Genomic DNA, 22,619 nt, shown 5'->3' with positions numbered 1-22,619 from the left:
GATCGATTACCACCCCCTCCAGCGTAGACCAGCCCTAAGTTAATTCAGCATAACTATGTTGCTCAGGAGTATGGATTTTTCACCCTCCAGATCAATGCAGTTATGTTGACTTAAAATTTAAGTGTAGACTGGGTCTTGGTTTTTAAACAAAGTGTGTGTGTGAATGAACCTTCTGGAAATGAGGATAGACATAGAGGCTATCACTCACCAGTAAGGTCTCACTTCTGCCACACTTGCGTTAAGCATTAATTTGTTTCCGTAGGAGTAGCATTTTCTAGAGCTGGTCAGGAATTTTCTAACCAAATGCTTTCCTCAGAAAATGTCAATTTGTCAAAATTGAAACTGTTCATGAGAGAAGGTTGGTTTTGACACATCTCCTGATTTGGAAAAAAAAATACTTTTTTTGTTTTTGAATCAAAACAACTTTTTGTTCTGAAATTTTAGTTAACTTCTACTTGGTTTAAAAAAATCAAAACAAAAATTTTCAATATTCTCAAAATGAAACCTTTCTATTGATCTCACTTTTTTGGTCAGTCTGAACACATTCAAAATTTCAACTTCTTGTCCCATTTCAGTACAGAAAAAAGGTAAAAATCTCAGTCTCACAGGATAGGAAAACCATTTCTTGCCAAGTTCCACTATTTTCTTCTGTAAGGTTTACGAAGGAACTGGAATCTAGAATGGGTCAAAACACGGGAAAAGGATTTTGTGACACATTTAAAGTTGTTTAAAAAGTTTCTATTCTACAGGTGTTTCAGATTCTAGTGAGCGCCCCTTCCTGGGCACACACAAGGACTGATGAATGGGAATCCAATCCTCTCTGCTTTGGCCTGTGGTGTTTCAAGTTTCTGGAGCCTGAACAAAGTCTAGCCACTGCCCCAATCTCGGGGTCCCTAGACACACTCTCAGGGAGCAGACCTATCTGGTACTCCCTCTCTGATTGTTGGAACCTGCTGTTCACCCTACAGGTGCAGTGCTTACTCTTCAGACTCACCAGTACTTGAACGTGGTCTACACAGAACTCCTCTCAAAGGTGAGAAGTGTCTGATTTACAGTTTCTGTCTCAGGGGCACACAATAGTTCTGAAGCAGTCCAACCCCACCCCCACCCCCACCTCCACCTCAACCCAGCCCAGCCCAGCCTAACATCTTAAAATATGCTCTTTTATTTTAATTATGCAAAGTACAGGAAAGCATAGATCAGACAAAACAATAAAACCTCCTGAACGCAATGTCTAGCTCAAATTTCCCTTGGAGGATCACTTGTGTTCTGTCAATCAGGCAGGGTCCTCTACCCTACTGCCTACTCTGTCCCTGACCAGCCTCCCTTCTCTTTACATGGTGCAAAATGGCTCTCCTTCAATGTATGTCCCCTCACCCTTCCCAGGACACCCTTTATAGACTCCTGCTGGGGCTGCCTGCTTCATTTTGTTTTGCCTTTTGGTAATTTTCCATTACTACTCCTCCCTTCAGACAAGAGGAGGAAGTGACTTCTCCCAGGTAGAGCAAAGCAAGTGTCTCAAGATGTTTTACTTTGAGTAGATGATTGGTCAGTGATCAGCAGCACTCACCATTGTCTCTGGCCTGGCAGAGACATGCCACAACCCTGCTAACCAGTAGCAGTGAACCCGCAGCAGCAGCACAGTCTTTGGCATGGACTAGCTGCCTGAGTAATTACCCAAGGTTCTGGTCAGGCTAGTACAGCCCATGCTGCCGCAGCTTCACTACATCAGTATCTGAGCTAGCCCAGGTATGTCTAGGTGAGGTGCAGTCACAATCTGCAGTTGCAGTGTAGGTGCACTGTTAACAGAAGAAGAGGCAAAGCTGTAATTTTGCAGGCTTTAATTAAGTGTGATGTGACTAGTGAAGCTGGAATAGTGGCCTTATCCCTCAGTAGTGATTTCATCGTACACTGGGACCACAGTTTAGCATGGTGCTTTGAGAAGTCTTCCCTCAATGCACCCCTAAAACAGGTGCATGTGGGACCAATGTGGAGAACCTTTCTGGGGTAACTGGAAGATGTGGAAGCTCTGAAACTCTACTGGTTAACTTGCAGTGCTATGTAGTGGGCTTTGCTCACAGGCTGATCTGCATCCCTAAGGTGTTAGAGTTAGTTACAACACTCATGTATGGCTTTTAGTTTTACTCCGGCAAGCTGGATTTTTAAAAACATCTTTAGTGATGGTAAGGTAGGATCTGGCACCACCTTGTGGCATGACTGAGTATTTCTAGAATTATCAATGAAAGTCCAGTTAAACTTTAATGGGCACACACATATTCGGCGTTATTGCATATTTACCATGAAGAAAAGAGAGGTGCTGTGGTTCTCTGCTTGCTTACAAGAAGCTGCTCCAGCTACGCAGAGTGTGGCCCCCAGAAAAGTCTGTTTATGTGGACTGAGAGAGCCCAGGAATCCTCCATGGATATCGCTAGGAAACTTTCATGGAGGTACTCTGCAATCCTTTGCAGAAAGTTTTTGAGCAAGGCAGTCATATTTCTTCCACCATGGTAGGACATTTTCCCACTCAACTCCTGAATTAATTCTGCTGGAATCATTGCAGTACACAGCATAGCAGCATAAAGACCGAGTCTATAGCCAGACGTTTGCAACATCTCTTTTCTTTCCACCTCTGTTACTTGCAGGAGACTGATAGCACATAGGGTTGCCTAGGGGAAATGGGGAAAGTTCTCATAAAAAATGCTCTTACATGGAAAAAAAAAAAGGCATGTAAACCCACCCCGCCTCCCCATATTCCAAATCACCAAACCATGTGGCAGCTAATGTGCCTTTTCTGTGCTTGGCATGGGTCAGCAAGTAGTTTAAAGTGGCTGATAGGGGACTGGAGCCCCACATGAGAGATTTCACAATTTGGGAGTGAAAACATTCCCACCACCCCATTCGTAAACAGCTTCCCATGGTCCTACAGGGAAGGGCCATTGTTCGACTAGCTACCTCTGCTCCTGGTATGAGCCTGCCATAAACTTCAATAAAAGTGCGGTCACCCATGATCCGGGGGGAGGGGGCATACTCACCATGGCTGGAGCTGCAAAACAGCACAGTGAATGGTTATGGATTCTGATTAAACTAGGTGCAAGCCATAACATAATTTTTTTTATGAAAAAACATTTTATTCATGTACAATGGCTCCTTTATTTTTTCCCCTGGCTGACAGCTGGAAATGTGTTCTTTGGCATGTCATCAGCACCCGAAAGCAGACTTTCGGTGATGAGAAAGAGAATGCGTGAGGACATATTCACCGAGATAATGAATGCCTCCAGGACAGTTAACACCGAGCTGAGATCGTGCAGGATTTCACTGTCTGAGAAGTTCGACATGTCTGAGGTTCCCCTGTTTATGCATCCAAGGATCATATTAGTCCTTTTGGACCCAGCGCTCATGTTCAGTTGATGATCCACCACAATCCCCAAGTCTTTTCCAGAGCCACTGCTTCCCAGGATAGAGTCCTGCATATTGTACGGAGGGCATACGTTCTGTTCATTTACATTTAGTCATACTAAAACACATATTGTTTGCTTGCACCCAGCTTGCCATGGGATCTAGATCACTCTGCATCAGTGATCTGTCCTCCTCATTATTTATCATGCACCTTTGACCTTCACACCTGCCTTCTGCCAACTAAGTTTTGCCCTGGAACTTCCTGCAAAGCCCCATCTGCCATTTAATAAAAATCCAACTCTCTCAATATTAAAGTTTGCTATTCCATGACTGCAGATACACTGTGACAGGAAAGATTGAAAACTCCCATTGACTCCAATGAGCTTCGGATCAGGCCCTAATCTAATGATAACTAGGTGTCTGAACATAGCACAAAGGAATTTTTGTATTTAAAGACACCATCTATAATTTCTATTTTAAAAAGAGAGGTTGAGCACAGAAATAACCAAGGATGACTGTAATGGGGTGACATTCCTCTTTAATGGCCAGGAGCCTGGGGCTAGACAGTTCTATTCAGTTGGCCCTGCCTGTGCCATAATTGGCTGCATAATTAGGAGGCAGGACTAACTGGGGTGAGGTAACAGGCTGATAAACTCACAGGCCTCATAAAAGGGCAGAGAACTCCTGTTTGGAGGAGAAGGAACCACAGGGAGTCAACTGGGCTGCTATGGAAGGCCCTGACGTAGGGCCTGGAAGAAGAAGGAGGATTGTACCTATTGGGTTTCTGGGAACTGGGTGGGCGGAGTGTAGTGGGGTGGTTACCTGCTCCTGCCTTAAAAGGCTCAAAACAGCCCGGGAAGAGGGCTGTGTCAGGGAAGGAAAAGCAGGGCTGAATGGGGAAAGCAGCCTCAGATGGGGTCCGTGCCCAAATCAGGCCCAAGCTGGCTAAATGAGGGCCCAGCTGGCCCTTTTAAGAGGGCTGGGGCCACAAGCGAGAGATAGATTCTCTCTAGCTTTGAGGGGGAGGGACTTGGCTGCAGGGAGCTGAGAGATGGTACCTGGAATGGATCAAGGCTGGGGGAAGGCCAAGGAGCTGGGAGCTCCAGCCAGGAAACCCCACAGGCTGTGGCCTAGTGGAAGGCCAGTTAGATACTGGGGCTGCAAGGGGTAGCCCAAAGGGGTAGGCAGAGACAGCATGTCCAACCGCGCGCTTGCCTCTGATAAGTGGCTTTTACACTGCAGTCTGCCTCAGTGACTGGGGGCTAGATGGTGACTGGCAGTAGCCCATGACTGAGGCAAGGTGGGGATAGAGGGTTGGGGATTTGCCTGGGTGGGGAGACCCTGTGACTGTGGTGGCACTGCCAGGGGGCAGCACCCCAAAGACAAGAGGCACTGGGTCCTTGGAGGGACATGGGGTCCAGCAGGACCCTGGCCTGCAGAGCGTGCTCTGGAGGCTGGGCAAGAGCTAATTCCCAACGACCAGCAGGAGGTGCCGCAGCGGTGAGTCCCCCACCTTTACAAGGGGACTCCAGGGAAGCAGCCTGGGAGTCTGGGCTCTAACCCAGAGCAGAGAAAACTGAAAGGTAGCCCAGAAGGGGCTGGGAATGGAAGACATTTTTCATATACTTGGACTTTTTGTTATCCTGGAAAGGAGCTGAACTCTGAGACTGACCTAGCTACACATCTGAGCCACATGACTCCCTGAAAGGGATGGCAACCCTTGTTGAGGGGAAATGGAGAAAGAGAATTCCTCCAGTGCCATACTTGGCCATCCAGAGTTGCTATGGGGTGTGTGACAATGATGTATGTATGATACCTGTCTTTTAGTTAGCTGTACATGCTCCTACATCCTCTTACGTAGGATGCTAATACTGTTTGTGAGAGAATTTTGTACTGATTGGTAATGTCCACTAGATGTCCCTGTTGCCCTGCTATACTTGTGTGTACAGAACTAATGGATCAGTCAGAAGTTTGTATTTTGAATAAACTCAGACTTTTCCCCTTCTTTGTATGTGATGGACAAGGGGCCCTCCATTATCTAATCTGTTCATAAATATTTTTCTTAATTAAAACCAGGATCAAACTCAGGTCAGATAGAAGCATCTTAGTCTTTCAGTCCTATGCCTGGGATGTTCACTTTTTTTTTTAAAAGGGGGTGGGGGAGGGAGGTCCTCATTTAATAAATCTGGATAGATTCTCAACGTCCAAAACAAAATGAAGCTGTTACAACATACAGGCAGATAAGGGCAGAAATGTAACATGTTAAGGCAACAATGCCCCTCTCCACAATGCATTTAGCTTTGCTGCCTAGTGAAAATGTTTTGCATAAGTTTAAGATTATAGTAGTTGTCTCATAATGTGATTTTTTTTTGTTTATTTCATTGCATTTTCCTTTAAAATTGACAGTGTTTGTGTTTTTGATGGTCCATGATTTTGTGCTGCACCAAACTTCTTGTTCTATCCCCAAAGGTCAGGAGACCTCTGTCTTGATCTGAGATCCATGGTTTTCTTGTGACTAAAATTTCCTGAGTGGATGCAGAAGGTCTTGAAGATACCAAAAACCCAAAACAAATACCTGATCTTGACTATAACAGGGCTTAAAAAAAGAACTAGATAATTTCATGGAGGATAAGTCTGTCAAGGTTATTAACTGGGATGGGATGGTGGCCCTAGCCTCTGTTTGCCAGAAGCTGGGAATGGGCAAGAGGGGATGGATCACCTGATGATTGCCTGTTCTGTTAATTCCCTCTGGGGCACCTGGCATTGGCCAATGTCGGAAGACAGGATATTGGGCTAGATTGCGGTGAGCAAACATTTTGGCCTGAGGGCCACATCTGGGAATAGAAATTGTATGGTGGGCCATGAATGCTCACAAAATAGGGGTTGGGGTGTGGGAGTGGGTAAAGGCTGTGGTTGGGGGTGCGAGCTCCAGGATGGGGCCAGAAAAGAGGAGTTCAGGGTGTGGGAGGGGGCTCTGGCTGAGGTGGTGGAGTGTGGGGTGTGTGTGTGGGGAGGTGGGGTGTCACGGCTTTTGGGTGGGGCTGGGGATGAGGAATTTGGGGTGCAGGAGGGTGCTCTGGACTGGGATCAAGGGGGTCAGAGGGTGGGAGGGGGTTAGGGAATGGGAGGAGGCTCAGGGGTGCAGGTTCCAGGTGTCGCTTACCTCTGCTTTCGGGAATCGCTTGAGGTATATACGTTCTCCAGCTCCTATGTGGAGGTGCAGCCAGGCAGCTCTGTACACTGCTGTGTCTGCAGGTGCCACCCCTGCTGGTCCCGTTGGCTGTGGTTCCCAGCCAATGGAGCTGCAGGGGCAGTGCTTGGAGTGGGGGCAGCATGCAGAGTGGAGCCCCCTGGCTGCCCCTAGGCATAGGAGCTGGAGGAGGGTCAGGCCACTGCTTCCAGGAGCTGTATGGAGCGGCCCCCAACCTTGCTCCCCAGCTGGAGCGTGGGAGCAGGGCAAGCCCCAGACACCACTCTCCAGCGGGAGCTCGAGAGCCAGATCAAAATGGCTGGTGGGACGGATTCAGCCCACATGCTGTAGTTTGCCCACTCCTGGGCTAGATGGACCTTTGGTCTGACTCAATATGGCTGTTTTTATGTTCTTACCTTCTCCCCACACCCTCCCAAGAAAACAAACAAACAACCCCAAATCCCAGGGCTGACAAATAAGAAGGATGTGGCTGAATTACTTTGTTTCCTATTCATTTGTGAACGCAGGCCTTGAATGTTACCCCCCCGCAGTGAACCAAGTGGTGATGGGTCAAAAGGGAGATATATAGTAGTAGGATTTTAATGTTTGTATTTTATATAATTTAGAATGAAGGAAATTGTAGCATGTATTAAATCTATTGGTGTATGATTTGATGATATCCTGGCAGTCATCCTTTTTGAATAGCAGAAAGGAATGGCCTAATGGGCCATTTGGTAAAGATGCATCAGCCAGAATCTTTCTGAGCTGATTTCAAGGCAGTAACAGATGTCTTAAGGTCACTATTTTGTTGTAGGTTTAGTATTTTAAAATAAGTAAAAGAATGCCCTGATTGTTTTCTTGTGCATTGCAATTTGATGTTCCTGTTCAAAATGTTCTGTGTAAATTCTGTTGTGTGTAAACGAGGAATGTATATGTAAAGAGATAAGTGTGAAGGCCATCGCTGAGCCAGATGTATGAGGGAGGAGCTGGAGACAGATGCCCCTATTGAAATGTCAGAGGAGGGCAGATTGACGACTCTAAAGATGTGACAGGCACATATCAATGGGGACAAGATATCTGTGATAAAGAATGAGAATGGACAATTTAACAAGCTTGTCAATAACAATTGATTACAGCATGACAGTGCAAAACTCATTGGTCCCAATGAAGAAAAATCACTAAACAGGGTGCCTTGCCATAAAACTTTGGATTCATCCTGCCAAGAATTCCCCAGAGCATCGTGTCATGACCGACGGAACCTGGCTCCTTCCTACTGGTGGTCAACCTAGTGGGCCACTAGGTTGATCCAGACTCTGGACTGGTAATTATAACATCAACTGGTGGGACTGTGTGTGTGTGTGTGTGTGTGTGTAGGATTAAATGCACGCCCCTCTTTAACGTTTGTATCCAAACTATTAAAATAAAGGAGTTACATATACGTTGTCAGCATTCTCAGCAAAGGGGCTGGGACTGTATGGACCTCCAGGCTGTACGACTGTCACCCCTAGTGATAATTTCAGGCCTGACCCTTGACTGGTGTTACTCAGCAAAGTTCCACTGACCTCAAAGGAGCCATGCAGAATCTGACCCAGGGTAGCTCCAGGTTGGGGACTGAGGCCATACAGGCAGGGCAGTGTTTGTGGAAGCTTACAGGGCCCATAGTACTCTAGGTCTGTATATAAAGGACATCAACTTCGCCCACTGCCAAGCTGGCAGCTTTAAAATAGCAACTAAAACCAAAAAATGGTAAAGGTTACAGATTACAGTGAGTGGAGGTTTGAGTGGGAAGCCAGGGTTCTACAGTACTTAAGCAGCCAGTTGAAATACAATACAGTCCCAGTGTCATAGGCTTTATTATTATTATTATTTTTTTACTGGTCTCCTTTTATATAAATGTTTCTCATCTTGTCTTTTCTTGCCCTGCAGATCCATAACTGCGCTAAATGTATCATTTTCCTTTTCTGTATGTTGCAGTTCAATGCAAAATCTCTGCTTTGGTAGCTGAACTGTACATGTCACTCTTTTGCTGTGACACTGTTCTTTCCAATCCATCTTAGTTAGTTCCCTGGTGCACCCCTTAGCTAAGGCTGAAGAATGGTGTTTTCAATTGCACTATATTTCCTTTGGAATACGTCTGCCACCTCTTCTGATCCTTTCGTGGGAGCTCAGTGAACCTTTCTTTTCTCTCTTTCCTCAGAAAATTGACCTGCCTTCTTTTCTATTACACTCCATTTCTTCCCAGCTCTTTTTTCTTTAGTTTACTATGAATTTGTCTCCCTACATCTTTCTTCCTATTGATAGTCCTGGTATAGTTTCCATTGTACTTGGTTAAAAACAATAATAGTGCACATAGCGTCATTAGGAATTTTGGTCTTCTCTTTTCAGAGGCTGCTGTAAAGAGGAATACGCCCAAGGTGTAGGATACGCTTATAGAAAAGTTGATGTGGGAATTAAAACAAGCAGGAAAGAAAGCTACCACTAGTGTATGACTCTTGTTCCTGGAATTTGTAGTAATGCCAGGCACGGTAGGGGTGATAGGTGCTATTGTAATACAAAGAATAAATGAGAACACAAAGCAAGAACTCAGTGAATACAATGCACACTTTTAGCCAGATTCACAAAAGGGACTTAAACATTGCAATGCTGGGTGTAACTTAAATCCCGCCTCTCAAAGGAAGTTAGGTCTAATGTGTTCTACTTTGGCATAGGGACGAGAACCTAATGCCTCTACATCCCACAGGAGTGTCTCTACCACTGGACTATACAGTTGCTCAGGTTCTAGCACCCTTAATACTGAATTATTTTATACAAAGTGGAAGAGCTTCATCAGCAGAGGATGAGAGCACTGTCCCAGGATTCCTGTTCAGTGCTGTAACAAGGGCGAGGCGAGTTTGGCACTTGCTGCAGGAGCACAAAGCAGAGGGGCGCAGCTCTACTGCGATCAGTGGCGCTTTGGTGACAGCTCTGCTGCTGCCGCTTCTTTGGTGGCAGTTCGGCGGCGGGTCCCTGAGTCCCTTTTGGAGGGAAGGGCCTGCCGCCAAATTGCTGCTGCCACTTCATTTGTTCTTTGGCGACAGTTCGGCAGCAGGTCCTTGTCTCCGAGAGGGATTTGGGGACCTGCTGCCAAACAGCCTGGAGCTGGCCCTTGCCTCGGGGGCAAAAATTCCTTGTTACAGCTCTGTTCCTGCTAGTCCAGTGGTTGGGATACTTACAGGGAAAATAGACAACCTGGGTTCAAGTTCTTATGTGTGTCAGGCAGAGAGAGGAAGATTTGAACCCAGGTCTCCTATTGTCATGAAGCAAAGGCTCTAGGTGCCATTAGCCCTACTCATGCCCTATGTGTACAGTTACTACTACTTGTATTGTATTGTCTCAGGGCCTCAACCTGCATAATTGAAATCAAGGGGAGTTATTTTGCCACTGACTTCAGGGAAGGGGGCTAGGATTGAGATCTTATAACTCTGTACTATGGCTTCCTACTGTTAGTGCTCCTGTGCTCAGGAAAATAGGACTCTGTACATTCTTTGTAAATAGCAAGTTTTCGTCAAAGATACTTATCTCCAGCATCAATTTATCCTCTTACAGATATTAACTGGTAGGGTCAAAAAGAGGTAACAATATTTTGTTAATAGTAGCAGCACTATGGGTGAGGTGTTTTCCAAACCCATAGGAAGATGCTTCTTAGTTTGAGGAGCTCAGAGGCTAAGCCTGGACAGAAATTAGGGATCAGCAATAGACCATTTAAGAACAACTCAGCTAAGTTTACTGTAAGCAGAAAGGCAGAAAGGGGTTTTAAAAGGGACTTAAAGGTGGATGGAGTCGGGCCTTGTGGATAAGCCCGGTAGAAAGACTGTTCTTTTGTTAAAGAACAATCTCAATGAAACTGTAGAATCTTTTGAGGGACAGGGAAGTGATGCAGTATATGATTCTATATTGGGTAAAATTTCCCTTTCCTCTGCTTGCACAGAGTCAGCACAAGTCCTGAGCATCAGTCAAGTCCAAACTAAGCTGTGTTTAGTGATGCATTGTCCTTGAGGTGACTCTCTGGACTTCACCCGCTGTGAAGAAGTGTTAGGGCAGGTCTATGCTAGCACTTAAGCCGATCTAACTTACATCACTCAGGGGTGTGAAAAAGTCGCCCCCCTTGAACAATGCAAGTTTTACTTTGTTCACACTGGTGCTATGTTGGTGGGAGATGTTCTCCCACCAACGTAGTTTCTGCTGCTCGCTGAGGTGGACTAATTATGCCAGCAGGAGAGTGCCCTCCCATTGGCATAGCGTGTCTTCACCAGATGCACTACAGCAGCGCAGCTGCACCAATGCAGCTATGCCCCTGTAGCACTGTAGTGTTGACTTCCTACAAAATCAATTTGCCCTATTGACCTGTCATTCCTTCAGTCATCCACTATACTCTGAACTCCAAACATGGTGGTGTCTTTGCATGGAGGTTTAAGTCCCACCTCTTCAAGAAGTTCTTGCTCATAAGCAAGAGTGGAAGACGAGTTTATTTAAATAGAGAGTGTTCCCAAGTGTTTGCTGCAACCCACAGTCCTGGCATATGTTTGAGTCAATTAACATAAGGCCTTGGGAAAAAAAAATCACACGAGCAGTTATTAAAGGAAGGTGTAATTATCGACTTCAGATTAATTGAAAATGTTTGCTCTAAAAGTAGCAATTGAGCTCCATTCTGATTAATTGCTTTCTCACATATTATGAATGTTGCAAAAAGTGCTGTTCTGTAGACTGCAGAGGGAGCGTGTCTAATGATTCCACTGAATTTTTATAAAATAAACCCATAATTGTGCAATGCAAAAATGTTCTGCAGTGCCATAATCAGATTAGCAACAAAGTTCCATGGGATTCCTTCATTCAAAAAGAAAATAGAAGTTCTTCAGGAGCTGGAAAGATTCTAAAGGGAAATCAGATGTCTAGATATTTAATTTTATGAATAATGTATGTTTTTAATTGTATGATGGTATCAAAATGATCCAACAAATTCCATAAAAATGTGTAAATATATTGTCCAAACTGTCACTTTTTAAAATAATAGCTTCCACTCCATCACTTTGGCCATCAGAGCAACATGGGTCAAAAGTGTTTGTGAAGAAAGAAAATCTTTTATTAAACTTTCAACAGAGCAGTGCTTGCCAGAGCTACTGAGTCAACAGCCCGTGTCCAAGTTAACATCCTTACTAAAATAAGGCCCTATGCTTTGTCTATTCAAATTAGGAAACTTGTTTTTAGCAACATTTATTTGCACCTCTATTATACCTTTCCTCCAAGGATCTCCAGATGTTACACAGCCATCAAGCCTCACTGTAATGAGGGGGAGGGATAGCTCAGTGGTTTGAGCATTAGCCTGCTGATCCCAGACTTGTGAGTTCAATCCTTGAGGGGACTACTTAGGGATCTGGGGCAAAATCAGTATGTGGTCCTGCTAGTGAAGGAGGGGGCTGGACTCAATGACCTTTCAGGGTCCCCTCCAGTTCTATGAGAGCCATATATTTAATTTCTTTTTGGAGGAGAGGGCTAGCTCAATGGTTTGAGCATTGGCCTGCTAAAACCAGCATTGTGAGTTCAGTCACTGAGGGGGCCATTTAGGGAACTGGGGTAAAAATGTGTCTGGTCCTGCTTTGAGCAGGGGTTTGGACTAGATAACCTCCTGAGGTCCCTTCCAACCCTGATATTCTATGATAAAACAGGAAGGCTTTTATTAGTAGAGCTGCTCAGAAAAAAAATTGATGAAACACTTCTTTTGTCAGAAATTGCCCATTTGTCAACACTGAAATGTTTATAGAGTATGATTTTGATGCACTTCCATCGGATCCAACACAGGTTTTGGAAGTATGTGGAGATCTGGGATCTAGGAAGACTGCCTGCCCAGTGGGCTGCTGGGGAAATTAGGTTTCAGGGTCTGCGGCTCTGGGGCAGCTGATCAGGATGACAGCTCTGGGGTTGGGGATGCCAGGGTCCACAGCCACCTGCCTCAGAGTGAGGGACTGTAGGGCTTCTATACTTGATCAAAGGTAGTGCATGTACATCTACCTGAGCTGGAAATTAGAGCTTCAGTGTAGGTGCATTTGTGCCCTTGCTTAGTATGCACATGCTCAAGTTGCAGTTCGAAAACATGCACTTAGGGTAGCTGGGTGTGCACTGAACCATACTGAAAGTCCAGTCCCGGTGGCAGGAACATTTACAATTTCTTTGGAAGATTTTATTATATTTAGTTTTTAATATTGTTTTAGCAACATATGTGCTTTGAGTTCACATTTAATCAGTGTCTAATAATAGAGTATAATTCATTGATTTCAGGAAGTAACTAAAAGATAAGTATCAATTCAAGGGAAAGCAAACAATCAACTTCTTCTTTTTCTCTTCTCACAGAGCAGGCTTGCTATAAGGAAGCACTGCACCATTCTAGTTTCTGAGATCTCAATGTATAAGGAAGTAACTGTTAATAATCAACACTCGCTGCAAGATCGAGAGAGAGCTGTGCTGCTGAAAAGCAGGTGTGCTTCATATAGTGTGTAACCCTATGGGCACTGATGAAACGAATAGAAGTTTTGCAGCCATGGATAATACAAGGACTCAAGACACTATTCCACAGGTAAAGGCAGAAATTGTTATTGCTTATGCAAAAGTTGTGTTAGTTCTGCATAACTGAAGAGACAGCCTTGCAAAAACTGAGAACAACTTTGTATTGTGTTGGCAGGGAATTTGCAGTAGGACTATTTAGCTTCAGTGATTAGTATGTGATACCAACCTTCACTGCTTAATATGTAATATTAGAGACTGTGTGCACTAAGGGTAGTAAGTATGTCATCACAGGAACTCTGCTTCATTAATCTTAAAAGAGCTTAATAAGCAACTTTCTATTGCTATAAATATAGCTGTTAAATGTAATGAACATTGTGCAAACAGAGAGAGATTCTCTACCAAATCATTTCTTTGGAGGATTCCTTGTTAATGTAGGGTATTTTCACTAAAGACCATATATAGAGAAAGTGGAACATATGAATTAAATTGGTTTCTGTTGAAAGCAGATAAGGTCCCTCAATATTCATACCTGGTGTAAGCGGCTGCAACTCCACCAAAGGCAATGAGGTTTCACCACTGACACCAGGTTTGAATTATCCCATAGTGCCTGCCAGATATATATCTTTGTAGCGTAACACTGGGTTCAGCAAGTGATATTATAGTTACAAGAACTTGCATGCTGAATTGAATTGGGCCCAGATTCAGATCCAGGCCATAAATGGCCAATGGAGAATTCCCCTTGTGGAGAGGGACAGTGATGGTGTATCCTTATGGGGGTTTCCTGGTTTAAAGAGCATGCTGGGGGAGGGGAGTATCAGTAGCAGTTGGCGTGGAGTGGAGCTAAACCAGCCCTCTACTGGCATAAGTTAGAGGAAGTAATCCCTAGGCCAGCGGTGGGCAAACTTTTTGGGCTGAGGGCCACATCTGGGTGGGGAAATTGTATGCAGGGCTGGGGCAGGGGGTTGGGGTGCAGGAGGTGTGCGAGGTGCAGGCAAGGGACTTAGGGCAGGGAATTGGGCGGACGGGTGCAGGAGGGGTTCAGGCTCCGACCTGACACTGCTTGGGATGGCAGTGGCGCACACTGGGGCCAGGGCAGGTTCCCTGCATGCCTGCCCTGTCCTCAGCCATGCGCCGCTCCAGGAGCGCTACGGCCCCTGGAGGAGTGGGGGTGGAGAGCTCCATGTGCTCTGCCCTTGCTGCACCTCCACATACCTCCCCTGAAGCTCCCATTGCCCATGGATCCCTGTTCCTGGCCAATGGGAGCTGCGGGGGGCAGTGCCTGGAGGCAAGGGCAATGCACAGAGTCCTCTGCCCCCACACCCGGGGGCCATAGGAACATGCTGAGTTGGGGTCAGCACAGAATCAGAAATCTGTAAACAGCTCCCTGATGGCCCTGAATCCCTCCCCAGCCCCCTTGCATCAAGCAGAGCTTTGAAGCTAGGGACAATTGAATCCTATTTGTGAGGCTAGTTTAACTTTCACTAGGAAACTTGAGAAGTTCCTTGGACAGGTTTACTAAAAACCAAACTGCATTAGGCAGAATGGAGTGAAGACTCCCTCTGTTGCTCATTTGGCCCATGGGAGAGAACGAGAGGCAGATGACTAAATTCTGCCCTCAGTGACACTCACACAATATCATCAGAGTCACTGAGGACAGAGTCTGGTCCTCAAAGCTTTTGCAGAGGGACGTGTATTTGGTCAGCCAAAGGCTGAGCTATTCAGCTTTTGCAGCTGTTGCACAGCAAGGCCTGATCTACAATAGAACAGCTTAACTATGTCGGTCAGGGGTGTGAAAAATCCACACTCTTGAGTGGTGTCGCTGCGTCCCCCCGTGTGGACAGCTCTAGGTTCATGGAAGAATTCTTCCGTCAACCTAGCTACTGCCTACCCAGGAGGTGGCCTACTTACACTGATCAACGTACCCCCCGTCGATGTAGGTAGCGGCTGCACAGAAGCGCTACTGCAGCAGAGCTGTGCCACTGCAGTGTTTTAAGTGTAGATGAGCCCTAAGAAATAACACCTCGACTTTGGTTATATTGCATGTCCCATCTTGCACCGCTTAGTGTAACAATGTGCTGAAGCTTCGGGCCTCATCTAGAAAAGCTTTGATAATGATGTCAAGAAGGTGCAGATCGAATCTTAGCAACGTTCTCTCTCCTCACTGTCTACCGTCTGTGTGGTGTTGCTCAGCGCTGTATATCTATGCAGCATTATAGAGCAAGTGGGCACCAGCCTGCCAGCCCGGATCAATAGATCCGGGCTAGCAGGGCTCGTTACTCACACTAAAGATAGCTGTGTTTAGAGCACTTTGAAGTTGCAGCTAGGGCTGGAGTTTGGGCTCCGAAGTCCAAGGAGAGGGTCCATGCTCCTGCCTGAGCGGCAACTTCAAAGAGCTGTCAGTATAACTGTTTTTTAGAGCACTTGCTTGAGCTCTGTGAAACTGAATACATAGGTGCTGGAACTAGGGATGCTGAGGGTGCTGCAACATTCCCTGGCTTGAAGTGGTTTTCATTATATACAGGGTTTACAGTTTTGTTAAATGGCTCTCAGAACCCTCAGTGACCCACTATAAAAATTATTACAGGTCCACTGCCTGAATCTGGACGGAGAGGTTGCTCTGGTGCTATGCAGGCATTCCCTCTGAGGCCAGAGTAGTATCCTACAAATCATTAACAACATTTCTTGCAGCATCTAATATGAGAAGAGTGGAGCAGGAGCGGGGGGGGGCAGAGAGTTGATATGCAAATATCCTGATGCTCAATACAGCTCAGGGTTTGCATGCACACATAGCTATGCAAGTGCATAAATCCCACTTATGCACTGAGGTATGTGAATGCATAAAACAAGCCTGCAAGAATGCACAAGCCTTTTTTGTACATCTGTTTGAAAATTTGGCCCTAAATCTCCCTTAAGGCCTCTTATGTAAGTGTTAACTCTACCTGTCTTGTGGGAGCTGATAGGATCACATTGCTAGGTGGTATGGTTGTAGGTCAAATATTCCCCTACTTCCTTCACACCCTCTTTTGCTTTAATTTACCACTTTAAAGTACCATATGCCCAAGGCTTCCTCACACAATTTTTGTTAGATCTTTAGTTAAAGGCCATTTCTCTTAAGTGATTGTTGGGTGTGTGTGGGTTTTTTGCTGGTCCTTTCCAACATTGCTTAAGGCGGGTTTTTAATGTATACTTATCAAGGGATCAATTTCATTTAAATAAGGCCAAATGAATCTAATTTTATAATATGCATATTCATGCACATGTACCTGGTCTCTGGAGTAGTTCTGGTAGCTCGAAAGATGGACTATTTTCATTAGAATCCCATTCAGCATTCTGTTGTCATCCTGCTCAGGTGGGATCTCTAATGACCTATTATATGACCAGAGATGGTGATGCAGCACCGCCAACTCCTTACAGTTAACTGCTACCGAATGTCAAACATAGCACAGGGTAGAACAATTTTTCTGCTCCCACTGGTGTTGTTCAGATTCATTAATGTTTGCATGGCACTTTGAGATTGTTGAATGAAAGTTGCCGTTTCACTGTGAAATGTTTTGGGTTTCCATCTGCATTTAAACACCAAGCCACCTGCAGACATGATAACAAATCTACTTGCAAATGGTTTGTCATATGGCCCACCCTCAACCTCCTTTCTTCATCTTTAAAGATAGTGATGTTGGATTCCTTGAGCATGATTAAAAGAAAAATAATTGTGAGTGTTGCATTTCCATGCATCTGCTATCCAACATGAAGGATAAGGTAGTGAAGAAAGCCTCTGGGCAAGCTAGAGATGAAAGTACAGATTAATATTTGCTGGAATTCCTGAAGCCTCCTGTCACTTTGGAGCCTTCTCGAGAGATTTGTTGTTAATGGATTGTGTTTTGTCCACAGCACTGTACAAATTTGGATCCCAATGAGCATAGCATGGGTGTCTTAGAAGGGAAATAGAGGTGGTCTAAAACTAGGAAAGGGCCAAATCAAATAGCAAGAAACTAGATAACCCTAGTGAAATGACGCTGAGAAAGCTCATACTACTGAACTGTATGGCTATTTCTAGTTTACTTGCAGGAAGCAGTAAAAGCATAACTAATATGCATAATTTGTGATAATGTGATTGAAATGCAAAAGCAGAATAGCAAAGAGAAAAATCCCTTCTCCTTTTCTGAAATAATAAATGAGAAACATTTTATTTAAGACAATTATCAATTAATAAACCAATGTGTCATTCAGAATGATCGGGTTGGCCAGAAATTCTTTCCCATCTTTCTTCTCACCCATAGTTTGGTGCATGGACAGGGAATATTGGTAAAATAATAGCAGATATTAGAAGAGGGACCACCCCATGACTGGAATTATATTGACTCTGAATAATCAGCGACATACCGTTGTCAAAACACTTGACTCAGAGTAAAAGGAAAGAGAGAGCACTGTGCAGGCATGTTGTGGACTTACAATCTAGTCTTATGCCTTGTCTTGACTAGGATTTAAAGGTACCATATATGCTCATTCATAAGTTAAATTTTTTTAGTAAAAAAGGGAAGCACTAGAGAAGGGGGTCTGCTTATGAATGGGTATAGAGAGGGAGATCCCCAGTCCCTCCCTCCAACAGAGGGGGCAAGGAGAGGCAGCACAGCCAGCAGAGTCAGAAGGGAAGAGGTGGGGCCAGAGTCTCTCCACTTCTGGCCACGCTGCTCTCCCCGCAGCCTCCGAAGCAGCTGCAGCTCTGGGGCTGGAAGAATGCAGCTATGCCGCTTGGCTCCGCCCCCCAGAGCAGGCTGTGGCCATGCCACCTTGCCTGCCAGAGCAGCTCCAGCTGGGCCAGCGACATCCTCCCTGGCCCACCACAGGTAAGGTGGGATGGGATGGGGAGAGTGTGGGGGTCCTGGGCTAGAACAAATGGGTAGCATATTCTAACAGGCTGTAAAACTCATGAAGACAAGGGAGTATTGACTTTAGAATATGCTAAACTGATTGAGTTAAAGCCTAGACTTCAATTGACCAGCTTAACACACATGAAAGTCTCCATTGTCTTTTATATGTTAGACTATGGGATCATGTTAGTTAGAATGTGTTAACTAATATGCTCCAATAACACACCCTTAAATTCCAGTTAAGAAAAACCCCTGGTATGGTTTGACCGGCATTTCAGAGATCTGGCACTGGCAACCAGATTATTCTCTGATGTATATCCTTGCTTTTACAAGATATGATAGAATGAGATGTGATCGCATACAAATTTACAAACAGAAATACTCATACTTTTCTCCAGAATAATTAGATGTCACTGCATAATAGCCTGGTAATCATTGTTTCATCACAGAACTAAGTGGACTATCATGTTCATAAGCAAATATGATAATCTTTATAGTTCTTATCACTGTGGATTATTTTAATTACTGTAATTAAAAGAAACAGGGCATTATTACTTTAGTAGTGAACCGATGTAGCGAAATATCAGCCACTTTCTATAATATTTTTTTTCAGTCCATTAAGTAGTAAAAATTGAAAGTTGCACCTGGGATCTATGCAACTCTATAGAGAATATTAACAGTAAGTTTGTAAGGAGGTATGTGCTGTTTTGAAATCATAGGTCTGGTCTACACTAATGAGGTAAGTTGATCTAAGTTATGCTAGTTAGGTTACGTAAAATATGTAACTTAAGTCAACATAGCTTAGATCGACTTACAGAGGTGTCTACACCGCGCTGTGTGGATGGGAAACGCTCTCCTGTCAATATAGCTTCTGTCTTTCGGGCAGGTGGAGTACTGAAGTTAGGGTCTGTGAAACGTCAGCATATTTCTTATGCTGAGCTCCTTTGCTGCAAAGGGCTTCTCTCTCTGGGTCTTGTACTTGATCATAACAGTAATGCTGGGGTTGCGTAATAATCAACCGAGCACTGTCAGTTGTAAGGGAGTAGGATATGCTCACTTGCAACAAGGGATTTTTTAAAGAACATCCTTCTTTCTGGGCCTTGAGAGCTTGCTGCAGTCAAAGACTGTGTTATCTTTGTTTATCTGATTATCTGCCAGGCAGTTTTCCTAGAAGCTCCTCATTGGAAAAAGTAATGAGACTGTCCCACATGTTCAGATTTTGGTCTTAATATGCAAAATAAATATGCAAAAGCTATAGCAAGTAAATTGTGGTATGTGTGTGTGTATGTATAACATGCACATGTGCAAATAATATGGCAAGCAAAGGTAACAAAAGGTGCAGGCACAGAGCAAAATCAGTGAGGGATCTATCATCCTAAAGCTTCCACTGGGCTTTCCCAGTGCAGATTTATAAGGGTCTGTTTATACTAGAAAAGTGACCCAGTGGTGACAAAAGGAATCCAGGATGTTACCTCCTGGCCCTTGTTGAATTGTTGTTTCAGCAGGAGTCCACTGTGTGTTTTGGGAGTTGAAAATGGTTTGGTCCTGTTTATCCAAGCGGACAATTGTAATCAACCCTAGATGATGTTAGGGCAAAGGGGCCCTTTTCCTAGTATAAGGGCTACTTTAGGGTCTGACCCTGCAAATGCTTATGCAGTTACTTAATGTGACTAGTCACATGCATAAAGTTCACTTGATTGGGGCTGCTTGCAAAAATAAAGCTGTTCACATGCTTAAGAGTTTGCGTGACTGGGGCTTTAGGCTATAAGCTTCTCAGAGTAGAGACTGTGGGCTGGATTTACAATGGAATCAATGTGCCTAAAGATGCATATGCATTTACTAAAGTGGCTATCTCCCATTGATCACACTAAGCACCTATTTTCATCTTAAGGTGCCTAAATACCTTTGAAAATCTGGCCCTGTGTATTGTTGTCTTTTAAGTACCATGCAACTTTATGCCACAAAAGGAAAAAATAATAATATACCCTTGGCCCTCTTCTTGCTCCTATTGAGGCCAATGGCAAAGCTTCCAGGGACTCCAGTGGGAGTGGAATATACTGTGATTAATATCATCTATAAATAAATGTTGACAGATATTATTCAGCCAGTTGCAGAGCTGGTCAAATAATGCAAAATATTATTAGGCAATTTATCTGAGGAACAGAAGCATTTGACCAGCTCCTCAAATGTTTACAGAAGACAGTGGTGCCAGTGAGGAATGTCACATCAATCATCTGTACTGATATTCATTGTAAATTAAGCTAGCTCAGAAATGGATGGGTTTCAAATATCTCCTACTCATAAAAGCCAGAAATGGATGTGTAGGGGCAAATGGTTGGATGCTCTGCACCAGGCTGAGACCTGGAGTAAGTGAATGCTACTTAACTGATAACAATGGAATTAAGTATCAGAGGGGTAGCTGTGTTAGCCTGGATCTGTAAAAGCAGCGAAGAATCCTGTGGCACCTTATAGACTAACAGACGTTTTGGAGCATGAGCTTTCGTGGGTGAATACCCACTTCGTTAGATGCAATTCGTCAGAATGCAACAATGGAATTGAATCCCTATGCACCAGCTCTGAATTTGTCCATATGTCCATGAATTCACTTAAATACCATCTCTGATTCCCCAGCAGAATGGAGTGCAACATATTATGGTGAGGTCTGGAAATGCCTAGGCTTCTTTGCCACAAACTAAGCCAGCTCCCTTAAAAAACATACTGAAACAAGCTATTCTTTTTTGTTAAAGGCATAGGCTGGAACATAGAAGCTGCTACGATAAATTTCATCACAGGTCAATAACTGCACTACATCTTGGCATTTATTTTTAAGTTTGCCCACTAAACTTGTTTTGCAGAAGGCCCTGTAGCTGGAAGGCACTGAGTCAACAGGAAATGCCCTAAGGCTTTACCTCAAAGTCACTTTATCCTGCTTTGCCAGATAAGAGCAGACCCTTTTATTGTTTCTTTAAGATTCAGTTTTGAAGTGCTAGACCTTAAAATGAATGAAAGTGCAACCAGATGCTGGATATAAAGAATCAGGCTGATGTGCTCAAATAATTTTCCTTCCTGTATATATTTATTTTTCCAAGATTGGGATTTTCTCTTCTCTTGTAATGGCAAATTCTGAGAATCCAAGAAATAATGCAGATTTAAGGCTCTGCTTTAATTTCTTATTAGAAATGTTACCCATCTTGCTATTCCCTCTCCTTTAACCAAGTGGTGGCAACATCCCTGGCTGCTGTACAGATGCAATTGCAGGACGTCCTCCTTAAGTATTAGTACCTCGTACAGAAGTTGGTCCAGTAAAAGATATTACCTCACCACCTTGTCTCAGGCAGCACTGATACTCAATCCAACTTCCACTCAGAAATTCATGGGATGTGAACAGGGGCGCTGGAACAATTTGTATAGTGGGCGTGCCGAGAGCCATTGAACCCAACTGTAAACCCTGTATATGATAGAGGTGTGGCAGCACCCCCAGCAGATCTAGTTCCAGTACCTGTTTGTGTAAGGGACAATATGGAGGGGAATCATTCCTAAAGCATTGATTCTGCTGAGCACCAGAAAGAGAGGGAAGAAGTTCTCAGCATCAGTGCTGCCCTTTTCTGGAGCCCCCGCAGCCAGGGGTCATTTATTTCGGTTCTCTTCCTTTGTGTAAATGAAGAGGGGAATGTTGGGCCTGGTCTAGACTACGCGTTTAAACCGATTTTAGCAGCATTAAACTGATTTCACGCTGTACCCATCCACACTACGAGGCCCTTTATATCGATATAAAGGTCTCTTTAAATCGATTTCTGTACTTCTCCCCGACGAGAGGAGTAGCGCTAAAATCGGTATTACCATATCGGATTAGGGTTAGTGTGGCCACAAATCGATGGTATTGGCCTCCGGGCGGTATCCCACAGTGCACCACTCTGACCACTTTGAACAGCAATCTCAACTCGGATGCAGTGGCCAGGTAGACAGGAAAAGCCCCGCGAAATTTTGATTTTCATTTCCTGTTGCCCAGCGTGGAGCTCTGATCAGCATGAGTGGCAATGCAGTCCCAAATCCAAAAAGAGCTCCAGCATGGACCGTACGGGAGATACTGGATCTGATCGCTGTATGAGGAAACAAATCTGTTCTATCAGAGCTCCGTTACAGAAGACGAAATGGCAAAGCGTTTGAAAAAAAAAATCTACAGGCTACACAGTGCTGCGTGACAAGCGTAATGGGAAGCCAGAGACTCAAATGGACGCTCATGGAGGAAGGGAGGGGGTACTGAAGACTCCAGCTATCCCACAGTCCCCAGCAGTCTCCGAAAAGTATTTGCATTCTTGGCTGAGCTCCCAATGCCTGTAGGTTCAAACATATTGTCCAGCATGGTTCAAGGTATAGCTCATCAATTTACTCCCTCCTAACCCTCCTAACCCTAACCCTCCCCCACCACATGAAAGAAAAGGGAAAGAAATCGTTTCTTGACTTTTTTCAATGTCACCCTATGTCTACAGAATGCTGCTGGTAGACGCAATGCTGCAGCAGTGAAGAGCAGTATCTGTTCCTCTTCCCTCCCTGGTGCCAGATGGTACAACATGCTTGATTACGGCATAATACCCCTGGCTGGCCTCAGGGGCACCTGGGTAAAAATA

The 22,619-nt window shown here is 44.5% G+C and overlaps 1 protein-coding gene across 1 annotated transcript in view; it reads left to right on the top strand.

The window, feature by feature from the left end:
* Window positions 1–876: 876 nt before the first annotated feature.
* Window positions 877–22,619, top strand: part of LOC127031432 (formin-I-like) — a 71,161-nt gene continuing 49,418 nt past the window's right edge. Inside the window, exons 1-2 of the mRNA XM_050918197.1 lie at window positions 877–1,033; window positions 12,971–13,193. Coding sequence (XP_050774154.1) covers window positions 13,122–13,193 — 72 coding nt within the window. The 5' untranslated portion in view covers window positions 877–1,033; window positions 12,971–13,121. The remainder of the gene's footprint in view (window positions 1,034–12,970; window positions 13,194–22,619) is intronic.

Source organism: Gopherus flavomarginatus, chromosome 11 (genome assembly GCF_025201925.1).
Source record: "Gopherus flavomarginatus isolate rGopFla2 chromosome 11, rGopFla2.mat.asm, whole genome shotgun sequence".
NCBI classification, from domain to species: Eukaryota; Metazoa; Chordata; order Testudines; family Testudinidae; genus Gopherus; species Gopherus flavomarginatus.
Note: the sequence above shows the minus strand (reverse complement) of the source record. Positions and strands in the feature narration are given on the sequence as shown.